This window comes from Miscanthus floridulus, chromosome 13 (genome assembly GCF_019320115.1).
Source record: "Miscanthus floridulus cultivar M001 chromosome 13, ASM1932011v1, whole genome shotgun sequence".
Lineage (NCBI taxonomy): Eukaryota > Viridiplantae > Streptophyta > Magnoliopsida > Poales > Poaceae > Miscanthus > Miscanthus floridulus.
In genome coordinates, this window is record NC_089592.1 from 32,915,113 (window position 1) to 32,939,299 (window position 24,187).

A 24,187-nucleotide genomic window follows, 5' to 3' on the forward strand; every position below is an offset into this window, starting at 1 on the left:
AGTGAAAATTTTGATATGCATACACTAAAACAAGTTTACCTTTATGTTATATGTGTTGACTTGTATGGCTTGAATTGAGTTAAAAATCTTTGTATTGATTTGAATTTCCGAAAACCCTGATTTCAACATTTAATTTTACCCTGGAAAACCCATTTCAAAATCTAAGCACATTTTGGGGTTAAACCTAAAAGCAAAAGTGTAGAGCTTGTCAAGTTATACAAAGTTTATTTTTGGAGTTTTCAAAGTTGTTATGTAAAATTTAAAGTAATTTGAAAAGGCGTAAATTCTTAAATATCCCCTTTTTTAATTTAAACTTGCATTTCAAAATGTAAAATGAATTTGGGCATGGTTATAAAAGAAAAGTTGTAGAACTTTGAATTTGAAACAACTTTTATTTTTGGAGATTTTTGAGTTGCCATACAAATTTGGGAGTAATTTAAGAATTTAAAATAAGTGGCAATTCGGTAATTAGTTGAAACAGTGCCATCGGGCAGCTGTCACCGCCGGCGAGCTTCCTCGGGCTTCCAGGCGCGCCCATGGCCTTCTCTAGCTTTGCGCTGGCATGAGCAGGCTACTGCATGTTATCTCCTTGCTTCTTTGCCACACTATAAAGGTCGGAACGCCATCGTCGCCGTTCTTTCTCCTTCCTCTACTTTTCCCGTCGCCACTGCCCAACTCTGACGAGCTCGCACTGACACCGTAGCGCCGTTCTAGTCGTAGCAAAGCCCTTCATAGCTCTGCTTGTTCCTTGCACACCCAGCCAACCAGGTCTGGTCGCTTGAGTTCGCCAGGAAACGTCGCTCGTCGCCTTTCTTCCTCGCGGCCGGCAGCACCACCGTCGAGTGAGCGCCGTCGTGGCCAGCGCTCTGCAGTGAGCCTTTGTCCTTGCGAAGTATTGTTCCAGCTTCACCTTGATGCTGTGGTGCTTTATGCCTTGTTGCTTGGCCATTTCTTCCACCGCAGCCATCGGAACATCGCCGTCGCCGTTGCTCGTGCCGCCGCGGCTGCTGTGACCGTCGACCTACCTCTCCGCTGCTCCTCCGGTCCCGCTTTTTGCTCAATCGCGTTCGGGGTGAGCTGCTGAACCTTTCCATGTAGTTTGTTTAAGCTCTACCGGTCTTGTTTCACTAGCGTAGCACAGCCGCTCTGCCGTGTCCACCATGGCCGGTGTTGATCTCGTATTGAGCTATAATTGATGCAAGTAGTGACATCAGTAGGTGCGCCTAGTCATGATGAACATGTTGGTGCCTTCGCCGTCGCCGTTGACCTCACCGGCGGCGAGAAATCGCTGATCAGCGCGCGTAGTCGCCGTAGTCAGTGCGGGAGGACGGGGATGACAGGTGGGGTCACCTTGTCAGTGACCGTTAGTTGAAATGGAAATTTTTTTCTTTCTTTTTCAGAATTGGATGAATAGTGTATGTTTTTGTTATTTTTGTGTAGAATTATTTACAGCTCCAAAAATTATGAAAATTTGTGTGTGACCTCTTTGTGATGTATAATATTTAGGAAAAATATGAAATATTATTTTTCAGTACTTTTTGAATGTGATAAAAATTGCTCAATTAATTAATAAATGAGTTTCCATGATTTTTCTAGGCTTAAATAATTATCCAAAAATTATGAAAATTGTTTTGCCACTTAGTTATCATGTGATGAACCCTTACAAAAATTTTGAGATCAATTGGAACAAGTTGATTTATTTCATAATTTTTTAATTAAAGAATTAATTCATAAAAGCAAATAGTAACCTTTAATGATTTAGGTTTTGTTTGAATTTTTGGATTGAGTGATGACCTTGGGTCATTAGTTGGTAATGATCCTTGGCAATTTAAAATAAGTGTTATGAAAAAGGTTTAGTTAGTTTTGACTTGTAACTATACCGCGAAGGAAAGTTGTATTCAAGTTTTTAACTTTTGCATCCTTTATCAAGCATCACGTTTTGTATCTCGCATCATGTTAAACATGGCATTGTTACTACGTGTAGTGAACAAAAGTGAGCACGTGGTAGTTAATCAAGTTGAGGAGGAGGTTAATCCGTCTATTGAGGTCAGATTTGATATCAGTGGGACAACTCCGGAACCTGACTTTTCCGCCAATCAAGGCAAGCCCCGGATGCATTTAAACCTACCTTGTGTTTTACAAATTTATATCGCTTTTACTTTTCAATACTGCATTAAGTGATTAGGAGTGAGTGAAAACCTAATTGGTGCATTACCAACCTTGTTTTTCCATATCTACCTTGTTACCAGTTTTACTTCATAAATGCCAAGTTATGCTTAGCCATACTTAGACAGATAAAAGTCAGGTGATTACCTATCACCTACGAGTTTTAAAGGGATCTTTGGTTACGTTTGGTTACTTATGTTATCATGAGATATGAGCATGTGGAATAATAAATCTAGACCGAGCAGACTCGGTGTATGAGAGCCACAAGACATGGATGTCTTGTGAGCGGGTTCTTTCCGCCAGTGTCGATTGAGGCCCGTCCGTTGTTAAACTACCTGAGGTGAAACTTTGTAGTACTAACCACATACTTCGGTAAGCCTTAACTTGGCAATTCTATTATGAGAATGGCTACTCGTGCACTGGGAGTGGAGAGATGGCAGGAATAGCATGTACCCACGTGGTAATGGGCTGGATTGGTGGAGTACTATATTCTTGGGTGGCGCAGACCTGTTCTTGTTTTAGAGGACCTGAGGGTAGGTTGGTATATGTAGGTCAGGGACCTGCATATGTCGTATGGTCTAGAATCCCCAGCTGGGTTTAATCGTTTTGAATCATCATTGCTCCTTGATTATGGAGACTCAACTCACTATTCATCATTGTAGTTTAATAACTAGAACTTGAGTAACATTTGAGAAAGTGTTGGATATGAAGTTTCATGATCTCATCATGGATCATGTCAGCTTTGTATATGATCTTTTTAATGATAAAGATGTTGATATAAAGAATCTTGTTAGAGAGCTTTTACGCAAAAGAACTTTGTTTATTGCTAAAGCCATACCTTGAATCTCTGAGCCTGCATTCCTGAGTCTTCTCAGTTTTATATTGGTTAAGACTTGTTGAGTACTTTTGTACTCAAGGTTCATTGACCCTTGTTGCAGGTGAGCCTCATGAGCAGGTCTGTCTTGGACCATGCTGCATGACTATTGTTTAGGTCGATGACGACAAGTAAAATATGTGGCCCTTGGGCAGGGCAGTTTAATTGTGCGTTTTGTATTATGTTAATAATGCCACTCCACTACTACTATGGTTTATAATAATTATTGAACTTAGTTTGTAAGATTTGAAACTACTATTTTGTAAACTAAGTTATTGTAAGACTTTCACTATTTTACTCTGATGTAGATATTTGAATAATTGTTGTAATACTGCAATGACTCTATAATAGGATCCTGCTCAGAAATCATGGATGATTCGGGGTTCCCCGAGGACACCCGACAGACTTCTTAAGTTACCGGGAACATATGCATAGTCGTCAGAGGTCATTAGACAATGACAGGTGCATGTGGGCCCTATAATTTAGGAGGTTCTACCATAGAATGGTATTAGAGCGATCGTTACAATGTCTTTGTTGTATTGTTTTACAAAAAACTTCAAAATGATTTGGGGCAAATAAATATAACTTGTTAATTTGGTCCAAATTGCTTCTGGCTTATCTTATTTCATTCTAACCATTCCTTATTTGATTAAAAAGGCTTTGTGTGGTGGAGTAATAATCTTATTATGCCCTATATAATAACAACCGTTGTTTTTGTACCTTATAAGCTTTGATGTTTATGTTCATATGGACGATTCATGCATCATGATTAATCCACTTGTTACTTACTTTCCCTCTTAGTCTGGAGTTAAGTAGTGAGTCTAGGTTAAATAGTGTAATCCATCCTGGCTGCTATTGAGACTTATATCAGATTATTTTATTTGGATTAATCTTGCTTCCTATAGTATGGCTCGTACCAAGGTAACACCCCATAAGTCCGTTGGGCCCAAAGGAGTTCTTCATCACCAGCTTGCCCCTAGGAATGATGGTGCTAGCAGTAGCAGCTCTAGGCCTGATCCCTAGGCAGATATATAGAGGCTTACAACAGAGTTAGCATAGGCTACTAGAGATAGGGCTATGGATGCCATCCATGTGGGCGAGTTACAGAATAAATTGAGGTGTCTCACCACCGCTCATAGGAACTGTGAGCGTATGTTAGTTCGTATGGTGGAAGGGAGAAATGAGGCTTGGCATAGGGAAGATGTAGCTAGAGCAAGAGCACATGAGCTAGAATTTTATGTAGAAGATTTAGAAGAATATTCTACCAATCTACATGAAGAAGTCCATAGGCTAAGCAATCTCCTAGATCCAAATCATGAACCTCAAGCTGATGCAATGGACCCTGGTGTCATCATTGCTGATAATGATGAACTTGAAGAAGAAGAAGAAGATTAAGAAGAATTAGTGATGGTCGATGAAAGTGATAATGAAGGCAGAAATGTTTCTGGAATGGATACCGATCACGAGGTTTGATGTGGTCAAGGAGAAGAGTAGAGTTGTAAAATAGTGAGATCTAGTTAAGTTAAGTAGTGTTGTTTAGGTGTGGGCTTGTGCTTAAATAAGTGAACCAGTGTAATGTGTTTGTAGTCAGTTCTTTTAATAGTGCAATAAAGGCTTGTGAGTAAAGTTTGGTTTGTCATGAATAGATGCGTCGTACGTGGGGTTCGCATATTCCTAGTACTTCACAAGATGAGGATGGTATTCCTGATCCACCACCAGTTTCGCCAAATCTGGCTAATGCTATCGCCGCCCTTGTCAATGTGACTATTGAAAATGCTCGATTGCTTTGAGAGATAGCTTAGAGTAATCAGAATGTGATGCAAGGGAACCGTGGTCGCAATCATCCCAGGCATGAAGCTACGTATGTTGATTTCATAGATACAAGACCACCAATGTTTACCAAGGCCGATGAACCACTGGAAGCTGATGATTGGCTTCGTACAATGGAGCAGAAGTTTGATCTCATTCCCTGCACAGAGTATCAGAAACCTATTTTTGCTACCCAATAGCTTAGAGGTGCAGCAGGTGCTTGGTGGGCAAACCTTGTGGCTATGCAACCAGCGAGTGTTCAGTTAACTTGGGTAGAGTTCTGTACTGCTTTCTAAGCCCATTATATCCTAGAGGGAGTTATGGCTATGAAGCTAGATGAGTTCATTGCTTTGAAGCAAGGGGATCAAATAGTTATGCAATATGTGGGTAGATTCAATCACCTGTCATAGTATGCATCTGAACATGTCAACACAGATGCTAAGAAAAAGAAATGGTTTATGCGAGGTCTAAATGCCAAACTGTAGGCAATGATGACTACCTGTACCAATGTCACTTATCATGAGGCAGTGAACATTGCTATTGCTTCAGAGGAAAAATATCGGCAGCATAAGGAGATCAAGAAGAAAAAGAGCGTGCCATCTGGATCTTTTGGTGGAAATCAAAAGAGGCAAAATATAATCTATCACCTAGTCAATCATTATCGTCCTCCTTATCATCCACCGTAGTTCCAAGCTGGGCAACAATCAAATGTGCGTCCTACCACAACTTACCAGAATCCACAACAGACAAATACTCCTAGTGTCCATGCTCCCACACCCCAGGGTCATAGTTATCCATGTTACAATTGTGGAAGGTCCAGTCATTTCTCTAGGGAATGTCCGTATCCCAAACAGCATAATCTAAATTTTTAGAAGGCTCCTAGCAATCAACAACAGGGTCAAGTTTAGAATAAGAACAATAATCAGAATGCTCAGAAGGGCAAAGATGAAAAGAAGACGGGGCGGGTTTTCTATATTCAGGCTAGGGAGATTCCAGAAGGGGAGCTAGTGATGTTGGGTATGTTTCCTGTCGCCGATCATCCTACAGTTATGCTTTTTGATTCTGGTGCATCTCATTCATTCATCAATAGAACCTTTGTCGTAAAGCATGAAATTCTAATTGGGGAAACAAAGGAAAATTTCTTTATACAGTCGCTCGAGGGACGTCTGTGTACTAAGGAAATGGTATACCTGGTACCCATAAACCTGGGTGGGCATATTTTTCCCACTACCATGATTATTCTCAAGGATCAGGAATAGATGTGATCTTGGGAACGAATTAGATGTATCAGCATAAGGCTATTATAGATGCTTTGAATAGGACAATAAGGGTGAGTTTGCCTGATAGTAATTCTCAGCTTCTTATCCAACTTCCAACCTTAAGGAGATTAGTGGAAAAAGTTTGTGCAACTTATGTCAAGGAGATTAGAGATATCCCGGTAGTTTGTGAATTCCCTGATGTTTTTCTTGAAGATTTACCCGGTCTACCACCAGATAGGGATGTTCAGTTTAACATAGAGTTAAAACCTGGAACAGCTCCGATCTCTCGGAGAGCTTATAGGATGCCTCCTAAGGAATTGGCCGAGTTAAAGACTCAGTTACAAGAGTTGATTGATAAGGGGTTTATTCAACCTAGTTCCTCACCTTGGGGATGTCCTGCAATTTTTGTGAAAAAGAAAGATGAGACCCTGAGGTTGTGTGTTGACTATCGTCCATTGAATGAAGTAACCATTAAGAATAAGTATCCCTTACCTCGGATAGACTTGCTTTTTGATCAACTGGCTAGAGCCAAAGTTTTCTTCAAGATTGATTTGAGGTCAGGTTATCACCAAATCAAGATTAAGCCTGAAGATATCCCTAAAACGACATTTACCACAAGATATGGATTATATGAATACCTGGTAATGTCTTTTGGTTTGATGAATGCCCCCACCCATTTCATGTATCTGATGAATTCAGTATTCATGCCTGAGCTAGACAAGTTTGTAGTGGTCTTCATTGATGACATCTTAGTATATTCCAAGAACAAGAAAGAACATGTGGAACATCTCTGAATTGTTCTAACCCGCCTGAGAGAACATCAGCTTTATGCCAAGTTCAGTAAGTGTGACTTTTGGCTAAAGGAAGTATAGTTTTTAGGACATGTGTTGTCAGCTGAAGGAGTTGCTGTGGATCCAAGCAAAGTTAAGGATGTACTAGATTGGAAACCACCAACCACAGTTTATCAAGTTCGGAGTTTTCTTAGAATGGCGGGTTATTACCGTTGTTTTATCCCAGATTTCTCTAGAATATCCAAGTCCATCACTAGGTTATTGAAGAACAAAGCCAAGTTTGTCTGGTCATCTGATTATGAAGAAGCCTTCCAGACTTTGAAGAGATTACTAACCACTGCACTAGTATTAGCACAACCAGATATCGAGAAGTCGTTTGACGTTTATTGTGATGCTTCTGGTATTGGTATTGGATGTGTATTGATGCAAGAAGGCCGAGTCATTGCTTATGCTTCCAAACAACTTAAGCAACATGAAGAACATTATCCAACTCATGATTTAGAGTTAGCAGTGGTTGTCCATGCTTTGAAGATTTGGCGGCATTACCTACTTGGTAATACTTGCCATATGTATACAGATCATAAAAGTTTAAAGTATATCTTTACTCAATCAGAATTGAACATGCGACAAAGAAGATGGTTAGAATTGATTAAAGATTATAACTTGGAAGTACATTACCATCCTGGTAAGGCAAATGTGGTTGCAGATGCCCTCAGTCATAAGAGTCATTGCAATTATCTAACAGTAAAAACAATGGATTTGACTTTATGCCAAGAGATGGAAAAGTTGAGTATAGAGGTAATTCAACAAGGTAGTTTGACCAATATAACTGTTGGATCAACTATTCAAGACCAGATCATTGCCGCTTAGAAAGAAAACAAGGGTATAGCCCATATCAAAGAAAGAGTCTAGAATGGAAAAGCAGAATGCATCAAAATAGATGATGAAGGTGTGCTATGGTTCAAGAATCGTCTTATGGTACTAAAGGTTCCTGAGTTGCGACAGTCAATTATTGAAGAGGCACATGCTACTAGGTTATCTATTCATCCGGAAAGTAATAAGATGTATCATGACTTGAAATAGAGATTTTGGTGGACCAAAATAAAGATAGAGATTGCTCAATATATAGCAAAGTGTGATACTTGTCAAAAGGTAAAAGCTATACATTTGAGGTCCGCTGGAGAGTTATAACCATTGCCTATTCCAGCTTGGAAGTGGGAGGATATTAGTATGGACTTTATTGTTGGTCTACCCAAGACATCTAAAGGCTTTGATTCAATATGGGTTATTATAGATCGACTAACTAAATCAGCACATTTTCTTCCAGTCACGAGTACATATCCCACTATCCAATATGCCAAGATATATTTAGCATGAATTATGAGCCTACATGGAGTACCAAAGACCATAGTGTCAGATAGGGGTACACAGTTTGTCTCCAACTTTTGGAAACAATTGCATGCTTCATTGGGTACCAAACTCCTGCATAGTACAACTTATCACCCATAGACGGATGGTCAGACTGAAAGGGTCAATCAAATACTTAAAGATATGTTGAGATGTTGTGTTCTTAACTATTCCAATAAGTGGGATGAATGCTTGCCTTTGGCTGAGTTCTCATACAACAATAGTTATCAGGAGAGCATTAGAATGGCTCCATTTGAAGCACTCTATGGTCGTAGCTATAGAACATCATTAAATTGGTCTGAACCCAGGGAAAGATGGTTCTTTGGAGTTGACCTGGTGAAAGAAACAGAAGAGAAGGTTAGACAGATATAAAGTAATTTGAAGATAGCTCAGTCTCGACAAAAGAGTTATGCAGATAAACGACGTAGACCATTGGTGTTTAACAAGGGAGATTTTGTATATCTAAAGGTATCACCTATGAAGGGAGTTACCCGTTTCGGTGTTAAAGGCAAGTTGGCACCTCGTTATATTGAACCATTTCAAATTTTGGAAAGGTGTGGAAAGGTGGCATATCGCTTGAAGTTACCAGAACATCTTTCAGTTGTGCACGATGTGTTCCATGTTTCTCAATTAAAGAAGTGTCTCCGAGTGTCTGAGCAGAATGTTGAGGTTGAAGGAGTGGAACTTGAACCTGATTTGACCTATTTCGAATATCCTATCCGAGTTCTGAATCAGAAAGATCGTGTCACTCAAAGGAGGACAATCAAGTTCTACAAGATACAATGGAATCAACATTCCAAAGAAGAAGCTACTTGGGAATCCGAAGATTACTTGCTAGAAAAGTTTCCAGAGTTTCTTACGTCAATATAGAATAACGTTAGTTGTGCTCGGTCGTTACAAATCATGTTTTGTAAAGAGACCTTAGCTATTTTATGGATAGGTTTTGTATGTGTTCGCTTGACACATTTCCTTTTCCATTACTTACCCCTGGACTTTAAATCTCGGGACGAGATTTCTTTTAGGAGGAAGGATTGTAACACCTCGGGTGTTTAAATACTAAAACATGCCATGTCATCATATGCATAGCACATCATTCATGTGTTAGTGAAAATTTTGATATGCATACACTAAAACAAGTTTACCTTTATTTTATATGTGTTGACTTGTATGACTTGAATTGAGTTAAAAATCTTTGTATTAATTTGAATTTCCAAAAACCTTGATTTCAACATTTAATTTTACCCTGGAAAACCCATTTCAAAATCTAAGCACATTTTGGGGTTGAACCTAAAAGCAAAAGTGTAGAGCTTGTCAAGTTATACAAAGTTTGTTTTTGGAGTTTTCAAAGTTGTTATGTAAAATTTGAAGTAATTTGAAAAGGCATAAATTCTTAAAATGTCCCCTTTTTGAATTTAAACTTGCATTTCAAAATGTAGACCGAATTTGGGTATGGTTGTAAAAGCAAAGTTGTAGAACTTTGAATTTGGAACAACTTTTATTTTTTGAGATTTTTGAGTTGCCATACAAATTTGGGAGTAATTTAAGAATTCAAAATGAGTGGCAATTCGGTAATTAGTTGAAACAGTGCCATCGGGCAGCTGTCACCGTCGGCGAGCTTCCTCTGGCTTCCAGGCGCGCCCGTGGCCTTCTATGGCTTCGCGCTAGCATGAGCAGGCTGCTGCGTGTCATCTCCTTGCTTCTTTGCCGCACTATAAAGGCCGGAACGCCGTCGTCGTCATTCTGTCTCCTTCCTCTGCTTTTCCCGTCGCCACCGCCTAACTCCGACAAGCTCGCACCGACACCAAGCGCCGTTCCAGTCACAGTAAAGCCCTTCGTAGCTCCGCTTGTTCCTTGCGCACCCAGCCAACCAGGTCTGGTCAATTGACTTCGCCGGGAAACATCGCTCGTCACCTTTCTTCCTCGCGGCTGGCAGCACCACCGTCGTGGCCAGCACTCTGCGGTGAGCCTTTGTCCTTGTGAAGTATTGTTCCAGCTTCACCTTGATGCCGTGGTGCTTTATGCCTTGTTGCTTGGCCATTTCCTCCACCACAGCCACCGGAACATCGCCGTCGCCGTTGCTCGCGCCGCCGCGGTTGCTGTGACTATTGACCTACCTCTCCGCTGCTCCTCCGGTCCCGCGTTTTGCTCAATCGCGTTCAGGGTGAGCTGCTGAACCTTCCCATGTAGTTTGTTTAAGCTCTACCGGTCTTGTTTCACTAGCGTAGCATAGCCGCTCCGCCGTGTTCGCCATGGCCGGCGTTGAGCTTGTATTGAGCTGTAATTGATGCAAGTAGTGACATCAGTAGGTGCGCCTAGTCGTGATGAACATGTTGGTGCCTTCGACGCCACCGTTGACCTCACCGGTGACAAGAAATCGCCGGTCAGCGCACGTAGGCGCCGTAGTCAGTGCGGGAGGACGGGGATGACAGGTGGGGTCACCCTGTGAGTGACCGTTAGTTGAAATGGAATTTTTTTTCTTTCTTTTTCACAATTGGATAAATAGTGTATGTTTTTGTTATTTTTGTGTAGAATTATTTAGAGCTCTAAAAATTATGAAATTTTTTTTGTGACCTCTCTGTGATGTATAATATTTAGGAAAAATATGAAATGTTGTTTTTCAGTACTTTTTGAATGTGATAAAAATTTCTCAATTAATTAATAAATGAGTTTCCATGATTTTTCTAGGCTTAAATAATTATCCAAAAATTATGAAAATTGTTTTGCCACTTAGTTATCATGTGATGAACCTTTACAAAAATTTTGAGATGAATTGGAACAAGTTGATTTATTTCATAATTTTTAATTAAAGAATTAATTCATAAAAACAAATAGTAACCTTTAATGATTTAGGTTTTGTTTGAATTTTTGGATTGAGTGATGACCTTGGGTCATTAGTTGGTAATGATCCTTGGCAATTTAAAATAAGTGTTATGAAAAAGGTTTAGTTAGTTTTGACTTGTAATAGTACCACAAAGGAAAGTTGTATTTAAGTTTTTAACTTTCGCATCCTTTATCAAGCATCACGTTTTGTATCTCGTATCATGTTAAACATGACATTGTTACTACGTGTAGTGAATGAAAGTGAGCATGTGGTAGTTAATCAAGTTGAGAAGGAGGTTAATCCGTCTATTGAGGTCGGATTTGATATTAGTGGGATGACTCCGGAACCTGACTTTTCCACCAATCAAGGCAAGCCCCGAATGCATTTAAACCTACCTTATGTTTTACAAATTTATATCACTTTTGCTTTTCAATACTGCATTAAGTGATTAGGAGTGAGTGAAAACCTAATTGGTGCATTACCAACCTTGTTTTTCCATATCTACCTTATTACCAGTTTTACTTCGTAAATATCTTGTTATGCTTAGCCATGCTTAGACAGATAAAAGCCGGGTGATTACCTGTCACCTACGAGTTTTAAAGGGATCTTTGGTTACGTTTGGTTACTTATGTTATCATGAGATATGAGCATGTGGAATAATAAATCTAGACCAAGCGGACTCGATGTATGAGAGCCACAAGACAGGGATGTCTTGTGAGCGGGTTCTTTCCGCCTGTGTCGATTGAGGCCCGTCCGTTGTTGAACTGCCTGAGGTGAGACTTTGTAGTACTAACCACATACTCTAGTAAGCCTTAACTTGGCGATTCTATTACGAGAATGGCTACTCGCGCACTGGGAGTGGAGAGATGGCGGGAATAGCAGGTACCCACGTGGCAATGGGCTGGATTGGTGGAGTACCGTATTCTCGGGTGGCATGGACCCGTTCTTGTTTTAGAGGACCTAAGGGTAGGTTGGTATATGTAGGTCAGGGACCTGCATATGTCGTGTGGTCTGGAATCCCCAGCTGGGTTTAATCGGTTTGAATCGTCGTTGCTCCTCGATTATGGAGACTCAACTCACTGTTCATCATCGTAGTTTAATAACTGAAACTTGAGTAATGTTTGAGAAAGTGTTGGATATAAAGTTTCATGATCTCATCATGGATCATGTCATCTTTGTATATGATCTTTTTAATGATAAAGATGTTGATATAAAGAATCTTGTTAGAAAGCTTTTACGTAAAAGAACTTTGTTTATTGCTAAAGCCATACCTTGAATCCCTGAGCCTGCATTCCTGAGTCTTCTCTGTTTTATATCGGTTAAGACTTGTTGAGTACTTTTGTACTCAGGGTTCATTGACCCTTGTTGCAGGTGAGCCTCATGAGCAAGTCTGTCTTGGACTGTGCTGCATGACTATTGTTCAGGTCGATGACGACAAGTAAAATGTGTGGCCCTTGGGCAGGGCAGTTTAATTGTGTGTTTTGTATTATGTTAATAATGCCACTCCACTACTACTATGGTTTGTAATAATTATCAAACTTAGTTTGTAAGATTTGAAACTACTGTTTTGTAAACTAAGTTATTATAAGACTTCTGCTATTTTACTCTGATGTAGATATTTGAATAATTGTTGTAATACTACAATGACTCTGTAATGGGATCCTGCTCGGAAATCGTGGATGATTCGGGGTTCCCCGAGGACACCCGATAGACTTCTTAAGTTACTGGGAACATATGCATAGTCGTCAGAGGTCATTGGACAGTGACAGTTGCATGTGGGCCCTATAATTTAGGAGGTTCTGCCATAGTAGAGGAAGGTTCTGGATAGTGAAGTCATCATTTGACCCCCGACCCTCATGGTGAGGCGGCAGTCCTCAAGCCAATGGTCTGGGTTGGTCTCACTATCATACTTAGAGATGAGCGTCAACAGCCGAAATCGCTTGGGGGTAGGGGGCGACCCGGATCGCCGCCCCAATGCCCCTCCACTCAGGAGTGCAGGACTGCCTAAGCGTGGCGCCTAGCTATGATGGTGTCGTGGATGTTGCGATCATCGCCAATACGGTGATGCATGGGGGGACGTCGAGGGAAAGGCTCACGCCTTTGCTCCTGCCAGGCTTGGCACCCCTAGTCTGTAGGTGGTTAGAGCTGCTACAAGTGGAGTCGCCACCGTTCCCACCTATCGGTGGGCCATGAGCATCAGAATGATCCCCATTGATGGTGGTAGTCGGCTGAGATGGCCTAGAGAGTGTGGCTCGATGCTAGGAAGTAGAGCTCTCAGCCCTAGTGCTCGAGGACAACGCGAAGAAGCCGCATCAGCTCATTTAGCCGCTCGTTGGTCTTTGGGTCCGGCATGTCGAAGATGTCCTCTAGCTAGCAGGCGGTGGCCACCATGTTGTAGGCCGCTCGGGGGAAGCATAGGGTGCTAGGAGCCCCCGTACGGGCGTCGTCGTTGCTAGGAGGCTTCGTGGCTTGTTGCCACACAAGGTCCTACCTTTGGCGCTCGAGCTCTGCCTCGGCAACCTCTAGGTCCACTACCGAGCCTGCAGGCAAGCTGCCTTCTCCTGAAGATAGCTCGCACAGCTAAGGGGACTCTGGTCTGACGACGTGAGCTCAGGTGCCTCATTAGCAGGAACCTCACCGTCGATGTGGTAGCACATGCGCGCGCGAGGCATAGCAGTCGATGTCGTCGAAGTCGTACTCTTGGCCATTCCACGAGAGGATCTCGAGAAAGGTGTGAAGCGAGGGGACGTCAGCCCTCGCGGTGCTGGAGAGGATGGCGCTCCATGGCGCCTCACAATTAACGAGGTGCTCCAGCTCTAGCTAGAAGGATGCCGCCACATTCTGGATCCCGAAAGGCAGGTTCGGGAGGTAGTACCAGAAGTGGTTGGGCCATAGGAGCACCTCACCGATGGCAATCTGTTGGTGGACATTGACCAACATGTAGAACACCTAGCAATGGTATGACACGGTGGGGTGCAGACCTAGACCTCATCGGATCTACTAGGTTAGGACCTTGAGATCTGCTCCTAGGAGGCCCGATAGAGGGGGCGGCGCCGAGAACTCGTTGCCTGTGGCATGGCCCCGCTAAGCGGGTGAAGCTTGCCATAGCAGTCGACAACGTAGGCTAGGCTCCCAAAGTTGAGGACCTAGCCTGGACCAAAGGCACTAGTTGTAACAAAGAACTTGCTAGGGAAGCAGACACCACCGTCTAGGGCAGCGCCGCTTGCTCTGGCGATGAGGCGGGTGGCTTCGGCCACTGTAGAGCCTAAATCGCACTTGACGTTGCCCCCTACCGGGCATGCCAGCTGTCGTGGGGTCAGAACTACAACAAGCATTGTTGTTTGAGTCAGTGTGAGAGTATGTGTCTCTAGTGGCTCGGGTGGACTCAAGAACACAAGAATCATAGAGAGGACACAACGGTTTATCCTGGTTCGAGCCGATTGATGTGTTATGTCTAGCAATTGATGATCCTTATATGAAAGAGCACCCAAAATTGGGGGGGGGGTTACAACAGAGTGTACATGAGGTAGAGAGAGATTTGGTAGGGGGTTAGCTTGGTGCTAATCCTAAGGTTGCCTCACCGCCGGTGGTGTCTTCCCCTCGTCGGAGAGGAGGAAGACGATAGGTGCGGTGGAGGAGCTTTTGGGTCCCCTCTCTAGATTGATCTGCTCTCGGTGCTGAGAAGGAACATATTAGTAAGGAATGGAATGATCTATCTTGGATCGCCCCCTAAGGTCCAACCTTATCCCTTATATACCGATATAGGTCGGGTACATGGTGGTTTTGGGGGATTGAGCCTATGGTCTACATGTGCCGAAGTCCAAAAGGGTCTTGCAGTGGCGCTCTATGGATCATGGTGGTGTCATGGAGCTGAAGAAGCACTGTGCATCATCTGGCTGGCCTATTCTGACACACTAAGTGTCAGGCTATGTCGGCTTGGACCGACCTCCCCCCAGGCACACCTTCTGGAGTCTTCTTGGTGGCGAGAGAGGTCAGCTCGAGGGGCTGACATGCTGGCCTAGAAGCCCTTGAGCCCCCAGAGGCCGAGGAGAGCTTGTCTTCTTATGTCATGCCCCATGCATGACCCTATCAGGGGAGCGGCCAGCATGGCCGCGCCCAAAGTGCTGAGTCACCGGAGCCCTCAAGCCTTGATGGCTCAAGGTGTGTCTTCTAGTGCCCAGGCCTTGGCTAGCGTTGTAGGTTGGTCAGGAGCCAAGGCCTAGGCTTAGGTCTCCTATTGATCGGGAGCCTAAGGCTTGGGCAAGCCCTCGAGCTCTGAGCAGAGGCAGCGGAATGCTTAGGTTCAGGCAAGTTTCTTAGTCTAAGGGTACGCATAAGCATACCCAATGGGTATAGCCCCAGAGCGATCCTAGAGGGGTCGGTCAGGGGGTCTCTTCGGTCTGGAACCATTGATCCCAAGGCTTAACATACCTATATGTTAGGATCTCATCAACGACTGTTAGTGACCGGACTCTGCACGTCCGGTTAATGCGTTCAGTCGACAAGCAGGGAGCCCAATGGCTCTTTGAGCCAATGGGGCTCTATAAGTAGCTCTTGGCTGGCTTGGGGCTCACTCTTGGCACTTTGACATACTTGACATCCTTGTGAGCCTAAGCAAACACCTCCTACTCCTCTCCATCATTGATTCATCATCATAGTAAGATTGGAAGTGATTCCTAGTGTATTTGCTTGAGTGATTGCATCTAGTGGCACTTGGGGATCATTGTGGCTGCAAATTTCTTGTTACTCTCGGTGTTTGCCAACACCTAGACGGCTTGGAGCAGTGGAGGAGCATTGGCACGAGTTGGTGATTGTTTGTGGCCATCTCCTAGTGATTATGAGGGGTTTTGTACCTTTCCCGGTGGAGCGTCGGAAGGTAACTCTAGTGGATTGCTTGTGTCATTGAGTTACCTCACTTGTGGGTAGGTTCTTGCGGCGCCTAGTGTTGGCTAGGTGTGTGATAACTATTAGCTGTCGAACCACCAAGTGTTGGTCAACACAACGAGGACTAGCGTGCCGATAAGCGCGTGAACCTCGGGAGAAAAATGATTGTCTCTTGTGCATTAGATTTCTCCCAGTGATTGAATTGGTATTCATTGATTGGTTCATCTCTCTTGCCATGGCGATATAATCACCCTACACACTCTCTTGTATTTACTTTGTTTACATTGTTGTCTAGTCAAGCTCTTTAGTGTAGTGAGTCTTTGAGAGCTTGTTAGTTTGGTTAGTGAGGCTCTTTAGTTAGTCTTTGAGAGCTCACTAGCTTAGAGAGTAGTGACATAGCCTTTGCTTGTACCTAGAGATCATAGCAACTAGAATTATTGGTATAGGAGGCTTGCAACCCTTGTAGAGTTAGAGCAAAATTGCATTTCACCATTTAGGTTTCTAACCCATTGCTCTAGTGTATTTGTAGAGATTTTTATAGGCTATTCACCCCTCTTTAGCCATTTAGGACCTTTTACCTATGCAATCTTTTCTATGATGGCTAGGTTTGCTTGTAGAGCATCAATGGTTCCTTTATCACTTTAGTTCCAAAGAAGGATGATGCTGAGAAAGTCTCTGATTTTAGGCTACCTGTTAAACACTTATATCAAGATTATTACAAAAATCTTAGCCAACAAATTGCAAATGGCTCTTCCCTCTTTTATTCATAAGAATCAATATGGGTTTATTAAGCTTAGATTCATTTATGATTGCTTTGCTTGGTCTTTGAAATATATGAATTTGTGGGAGTTGATCATTCTAAAACTTGATTTTAAAAAAGCATTTGATAAAGTTGAGCATCATCTTATATGGAGAAAAAAGGGTTTCCAACAAAATGGCTCACTTTTATGAAGCTTATTTTTTGTTATGGCACCTCAACTGTTCTTCTTAATGGGGTACCTGGTAAAGTTTTTCATTGTCAAAGGGGATCAGACAAGGAGATCCTCTATCACCACTCTTATTTGTGCTAGCTGCAGATTCCTTACAAACTTTGCTCAATGTAGCTCATGTTAATAGGGACCTTAGCCTTCCTTTGCCCCTTCAAAATGATCAGGACTTCCCCATTCTTCAGTATGCCGATAATACATTAATTTTCCATAAAGTGATGTTGATTAGTTAGCCTTTCTGAGAACTTTGCTCTAGTAGTTTGGGGAATCTATAGACTCAAAATTAACTTTGACAAATCTTTCATGGTTCCTATCAATGTCCTAGAGGATAAGTTTCAGCTTCTTGCCACAACTTTTGGATGCTCCAAGGGATCTTTTCCATTCACATATTTGGGTTGCCCTTGAGTATAACAAAACCAACGATGGTAGATTTATGACCTTTAGTTTCTAAATGTGAGAGAAGGTTGATCAGTGTTTCTTGTTTCCTAAGTCAAGCAGGCTGTTTGGAGCTTACAAATGCAGTCTTCACAGCTTTTACCGACTTTTGCCATGAGCACCTTTCTTCTACCAAAAACGATCACCAAACAAATTGACAAGTTTAGGAAATATTGTTTATGGTGAGGTTCCGATGCCAATAACCGAAGACCTCCAAAGGCAGCATGGACAATGGTGTGTAGTCCCAAGCAAGAAGGTGGTCTAGGTGTTCTAAGCCTCCGTACCCATAATGAATATTTGCTTCTCAAACATATTCATAAATTTTATAACCGTTTGGATATTCCATAGATCCGGTTAGTTTGGGACAAATATTATGTGGATGGACGTCTTCCTCGCCTCACTAATAGCTTCATGACTCTTTCTAGTGGTGAGATATCTTGAAGCTTTTGGACTCTGACAAAGGCATTGCTACGATGCATGTTCAAAATGGCAAATCTTGTTTCTTTTGGCTTGATCTTTGGAATGGCAGAGTTTTGCAGCAAGTCCTCTTTTGCAAAGAATGCTCACATGTAAGTCAAGGGGTTGCAATATACACCGATTCTTCATTCACTTTTTCACTTACCACTTTCATGTGAAGCTTATGCCTAGTTTCAGGAGATTGGGGGCCGTGTCCAAAACATTCGTCTCCAACACCAAACAGCTCGGTGGTCCTACTTGTGAGGGTCTTCAGTTTTCTTCTCAAGCAAAGCTTATAGACTTTTGATTAGCCATAGACCAGTTCATCAAGCCTTTTCAGTGGCTGTGGAAATCTTCCTGTTAGAATAAACAAATTTTTTTCTTCTGGCGTGTGTTGAAAGATCGATAGTACTAGAAACCTGCTTCGGCGCAAAATCTTGTCCCTACAAGACTACAGGTGTGTGCATTGCTCACAGGACATTGAAGAGAGTACATTTGATGGTGGGTTGTCCTTTTGCTTTGGATTGCTGGAACACTTTGAACCTAGCTATACCAACAATCACTGTTCTTTTACAAGTCTTTGTCAACTTGGAAGACCAACTCAGAATACTGTTCTTCATGGAAGTTGTGATCACCACGTGCTGGTCTATTTGGGCTGTAAGTTATGATGTTATTTTCAAAAACATTCCTGCAACGCTGCAAGTCAATCTTCAAATCAGAGTTTGCTCTAATTATTCTACAAGCAAAAGGAAAATACCACCCCCTAATCGACTTATGGCGAGAAGAAGCTTATGTGTAATCTTTCTCATTTTTTCTTTGTAACTTTTTTATTTCCTAAGATTTATATCAAATATTTTATTTTCAATTCGCAATAAAGCACAGTACGGGTAAAACCCCTCCATTATTATTTTTTTTACACACAAAGGAAGGCGTCGTATCAGAAATCTGTCCACCAGCATACCCGTTGCCCCCTGGCACAGGTAATCTGGACCATCCATCCCCTATCGGCTGCCGCACGCCCGAACCACCCAAAGTCCCAAACCTGTTCCGCTGTTCGAAGCACCGGATAGGATTTTTTTCCCACTCGGCCCCTCCACAGTCGATCTCCGACGTCACAGTGGCCAAACCTCGCCGCTCACCCGCTCTCACGGCGGATTCCTCTCGCGCTGAAGCCACGACCGGAGCTGAGTTCGCCCCCTCCCGCACGCTCGCCCCGTCCCCCAGCGAGACCTCCTCTCCAACCTCCGGCACTGGCGTCTAGCTCTAGCCGGCGGCTGGTGGTGGTGCGCCACGTCACTGGCTCGGGGGGCTCGGCGCACCTTGTGATGAAGGGAAGGCGGCAGTCAGTGGCCCGGCGCATGCACTAGGCGCTCCTGCTCCTCATCGTCGACCTTGCCCTGTAATCCGCAGGTCAGCACGGTTTTTATCCCCTCTTGGTCTCTCCCCTCTGCCGTTCTGCCTATCTCCCAAGCGAATTCAAATTAGGCACTGCTGCTGCCGGTGAGTGGTAGCCCGCGTTGGGGAGCAGCTAGCCCGTCGATGCCTTGTGTCCTTGAGAGGTGGCGCGGCCCTCCTTTTCCCCTTCTCCGCTGGGCTGGTAGTAGAGAGTTGAGATCGCTGGATTAATCTTTGTTTTGCTCTAATGTGCAGGACTGCTTGGTTGAAACCCATGCCCGAATGGCTTCCCTGAGGATTCAAAGCCCAGCTGGTCCTCGGGAACTCAGAAGGCGCAGTCTTGCTAGCAACCCAGTCCATGTGGGGCTGGATTTGGTTGGGTTTAGTTCCTGGGTGTTGCCAATGGGGGACCACAGGTGTGCAGGCAGCGCTGTCGTCACAAGCCATGGTGTTGGATATGTTGGTGCTGGGAGGAAGAACTGTCCAGGGGCATTCTTGAAGAATGGTGTGGTCTGCTCTTTCGACGATAGTGGTGTCAGGGTGTCTACGCTGTGTTCATCTCTTCCATCTGAAGCTGTAAGTTTCGGCAACAAAATGTCATTAGTTAATTCAATGTGCTTTGCACAGAAGAAGAAAGGGGGTAAGTTATGGTGGAGATTACAGGGTGGTAAGAAATTGGTAAGGCATAGAGCTCCGAAGCATGGCCTGGGAAAGGACAGACATGGTCACAAATCCGCAGTTAAGGATGATGATATTGATGCAGTTTTGTCCGGTATAAGCAAGGAGTCCAGCATTGAAGAGTGCAATTCTGCTCTGATCCGTCTTGAGAAGCTCAGTGGTGAGAAGGCTCTTAACTTCTTTGTTTGGATGAAGGTTAATGGGAAGCTAAAGGGGAATGCTCATGCATATCACCTAGCTCTTCAAGCCATTGCCTGGAAGGAGGACTGGAAGATGGCTGAACTGTTGCTTCGTGAAATGGTTGCTGATTCGGGTTGCACATTGGATGCTCGAGCGTTTAATGGACTGATATATGTTTGTGCTAAAAGGAGGCTTGATGCTTGGGCAACAAAGTGGTTTCACATGATGCTTGAGAGAGAAGTGCAGCCGAACTTGTCTACCGTTGGTATGCTTATGGTCCTTTACCAGAAGACTGGGAAACTATCCAAGGCTGAATTCACTTTCGAAAAAATGAGGAATTGCAATATCAAATGTGTTAATGCTTACTCAGCCATGATTACTTTGTATGCACGTTTAGGCCTTTTTGCCAAGTCTGAGGATATTATTAATATAATGAACAGTGATGGAGTAGTTCCAAACATGGAAAATTGGTTGGTGCGGTTGAATGTGTACTGCCAGCAGGGTAATATGGAGGAGGCCGAATTGGTCTTGCAGTCCATGGTTGACAAAGGATTCACCCTGAATGTTGTAGCATACAATACTTTAATTACAGGATATGGAAAAAGTTCTGATACGCAGAAGGCAAACAAAGTGTTTGATAGCCTTGGTAGTGCAGGTTTAGCTCCTGATGAAACCACCTATAGATCAATGGTAGAAGGTTTTGGTAGAGCAAACATATATGAAGAGGCAATTTTGTACTACAGGAAGCTCAAGGGTGCTGGCTTCCGACCAAATGCATCCAACTTTTACACTATGATCAACCTACTAGCAAGACATGATGACAATGAAACTGCAGCTGAAATTCTGGAGGACATGAGGGCAGCAGGCTGTCAGTGTTCTTCAATTGTTACTTTTCTTGTTCGGGCTTATGGAGCAGTAGGAAGAATGCACAAGGTTCTCCCCATTCTACAAGCTTGTTTCAACAAGAAGATTTTGCTTGATGCCACCTCATGCTCTATTTTAGTAACATCATTTGTTCAAAATTCTTTACTGGAAGAAGCTTTGTACATTCTGCGTGAAAAGAAGTGGAAAGATTCTGCTTTTGAAGACAACTTATATCATATATTGATATGTTCTTGCAAAGAGGGTGGCAGTTACAATGATGCTGTTAGGATATACAATCAGATGCCTAAGTCTGAAACACATCCAAATCCCCGTATTTCTTGCACTATGATTGATGTTTTCAGCATGATGGAGAGGTTTGCCGATGCTGAAACTATTTACCTTGAACTGAAGGCTTCAGCTTCTGTACTTGATATGATTGCTTACAGTGTCATTGTGAGGATGTACATTAAAGCACGGCAACTAGAGGATGCTTGTTCAATTTTGGCAGAAATGGAGAAACAAAAAGAAATAATTCCTGATAAATACCTTTTTCTCGACATGCTTCGGACTTACCAAAAATGTGGTCTGCTCGAGAAGTTGGCTGATACGTATTACTGGATACGTAAGAGTCAAGTTGAATGTGATGAAGCCATGTATAACTGCATTATTAATTGCTGTGGGCGGGCCATACCTGTTGATGAGCTGTCCAGGATTTTTGATGAAATGATTCAACAGGGACACTTGGCAAACACTGTTACCCTCAATGTATTGCTAGATGTATATGGAAAAGCTGGGCTTTTTAACAGGGCTGAAAAGGTCTTTATCATGGCTCGCAAGCAGGGCCTGGCAGATATCATATCATACAATACCATTATTGCTGCATATGCAAAAGGCGGCAATTTCCTTAGTATGAATTATTTTGTTCAAATGATGCAGGATGCAGGGTTTCCTGTTTCTCCTGAGGCATACAATTGCATGCTGGATGCTTATGGAAAGGCAGGGCGATTGGAAGAGTTTGCTTCTGTTTTGCAGAAAATGAAGAGAGCAAAATGCAAGTTTGATCACTACACTTACAATATAATGATCAATATTTATGGGAGAAGGGGTTGGATAGAAGATGTTTCGAATGTTCTTGCAGAGCTAAAGGACCGAGGTGTTGAGCCAGATTTGTACAGTTACAATACCTTGATAAAAGCATATGGGATAGCAGGAATGCCTGAAGATGCTGTCAAACTGATGCAAGAGATGAGGATTAAAGGCATCAGCCCTGATCGAGTGACATATGCTAACCTCATTGCTGCCCTACAAAGGAATGAAAATTTCCTAGAAGCTGTTAAATGGTCTCTCTGGATGAAGCAAACAGGAGTTGTAGGGTGTGGAGCTCGAGCATAATGTACCTGAAGCATTGGGCTTTGTTTTGAAATTATCCAACTCTGGATTGTTGTCTTCATGTTGCAATTGAATACATACTTTCTATTGTACAGAAGAGTGTAGTTGATTGTTCTGCAAAATGCTACAGACATTCAGAAACTTGTACGTTCCCATACAGGATGAAATTTTGTCATGCAAATAGGAAGTTTGTATCATACCTATCATACTGTTGTAAATTTACAGTGGTTTGTCTAGCGTGATTGAAGTCAAATAAGGAATACAGTTTGGAATTTACTTCTCAGTTTTTCATTGGGTGGGTACTCTCGTCTTCCCTGGAAAACTCTTGGCCTCGTTTCTTTTTCTCTACTAACATCATGCTAATACAATATTTCACATTCATTTAGATGATTGTTTCAGTCCTCTACACTACATGCTGCCGTGTACATTCATGATTCATGAACACCCTATAAATACATTTGAGCTGCCTGAGACAGTGTAGCTTGCCTAGTCATAATATAGTTAAATGGTGGTCCTATATGTTGAATCCATGGAAAGTGCGCGAGAGGATGATAATTAGGGTCTGTTTGTTTGGCTTCCTGGGAGCTTTTGGACTTCAGCTTTTAAAAAAGGCCAAAAAGCTCCCGGAAGCTAACGAGAGCTGTTTGGCTTTTGGAAAGTCCAAAAGCTAGTAGTCTAAAAGTGACCAAAAGCTCAAACAAACATAGTATCACCTTATGATCTTTATGGCACATATATTGACAGATTTCTGATCTTCATTTTGCTGGTTAAATAAGAAAAAGTTCTCTGGCAATAGTGGTCTGTGTTGATGAGTCATGCTTGCGAAGTTCTCTGGTAAAAAAAGAGTGAGGAAATGCTGTGGAGTGATTCATATGACTTTTTCATGATTAAATTGGAATGTTGGATATCTTCTCGGGCCATTTTTATTTCTTTGTAACGAATCTGTAAAATTTGCTGCTAGTACCAGTTCACCTTCATATTGAAGATGCACCATTTATGTTATGAAACTGTTTCTGTACTTTTTTTTTGAGTTTTTGGATTATTTTATCTCTATGCAGATGAAGTGTAAGGGAAGCATATTTTCTTTGGTTATTGACAAACAGAAAAGGTTCACCTACGTTATGTTGCAAACTGAACGTCCAATATTTAGAAGAAAAGGCTTGTCCGAAGGGAGACAAGTATGCTAGAAGAAAAAAGCGAAAGCCAAACAAATTGAGATAGATGTAGACAGTACAAATTCTTTTCCAAAAGTATAATCTATCTGTCGGTACTATATTTGGATCTTTGTTATCCCTTTTTCTAGTGTTTTATTTTTCTTTGCCACAGCTTTTATTTATTAAATTTTTGTTTGGTGCTATATTAGACAAGGGGACTAAACCCAACAGACTTTGAGTACATGGAAGATGTAAAAGACGAAAGCAACCTCTAAGATGCTATGCTCCATCATGTAAAGATTGTTTTAGTTATTTATCTTAGCTAGCATTTACTTTGTTTTGATTGCTTGACTAGGTATTAGGTTTCAAACAAGGTTGCTTAGATATCATGCAATCAACTAAATATCTGATCATTTGAGAGTTAAGCGTGAGATAATAATTTCAATAAACACTAGGAACAACAAATAATATCCAAACAATTCAAAATATAGAACAAATAAATGTATTGTATTATAGAAAAAGTTTGGTACATGTTTCATATATTTTCTTTATTCACAAAATGAATTCTTTATGTAAATTTTGAGATTAATTAAAAATTTTAAACTTGAATAATATACAGGTATAGACAAAACATCCTTT

General features: G+C 42.3%; 1 protein-coding gene across 1 annotated transcript; it reads left to right on the forward strand.

Moving 5' to 3' along the window:
- Positions 1–18,912: 18,912 nt before the first annotated feature.
- Positions 18,913–22,674, forward strand: LOC136500346 (pentatricopeptide repeat-containing protein At4g30825, chloroplastic-like). Its single transcript, XM_066495683.1, has 2 exons — positions 18,913–19,298; positions 19,539–22,674. Exon 2 carries the CDS (start codon positions 19,566–19,568, stop codon positions 22,395–22,397), a length of 2,832 nt encoding a protein of 943 aa, XP_066351780.1. The 5' UTR covers positions 18,913–19,298; positions 19,539–19,565; the 3' UTR covers positions 22,398–22,674.
- The last annotated feature ends 1,513 nt before the right edge of the window (positions 22,675–24,187 follow it).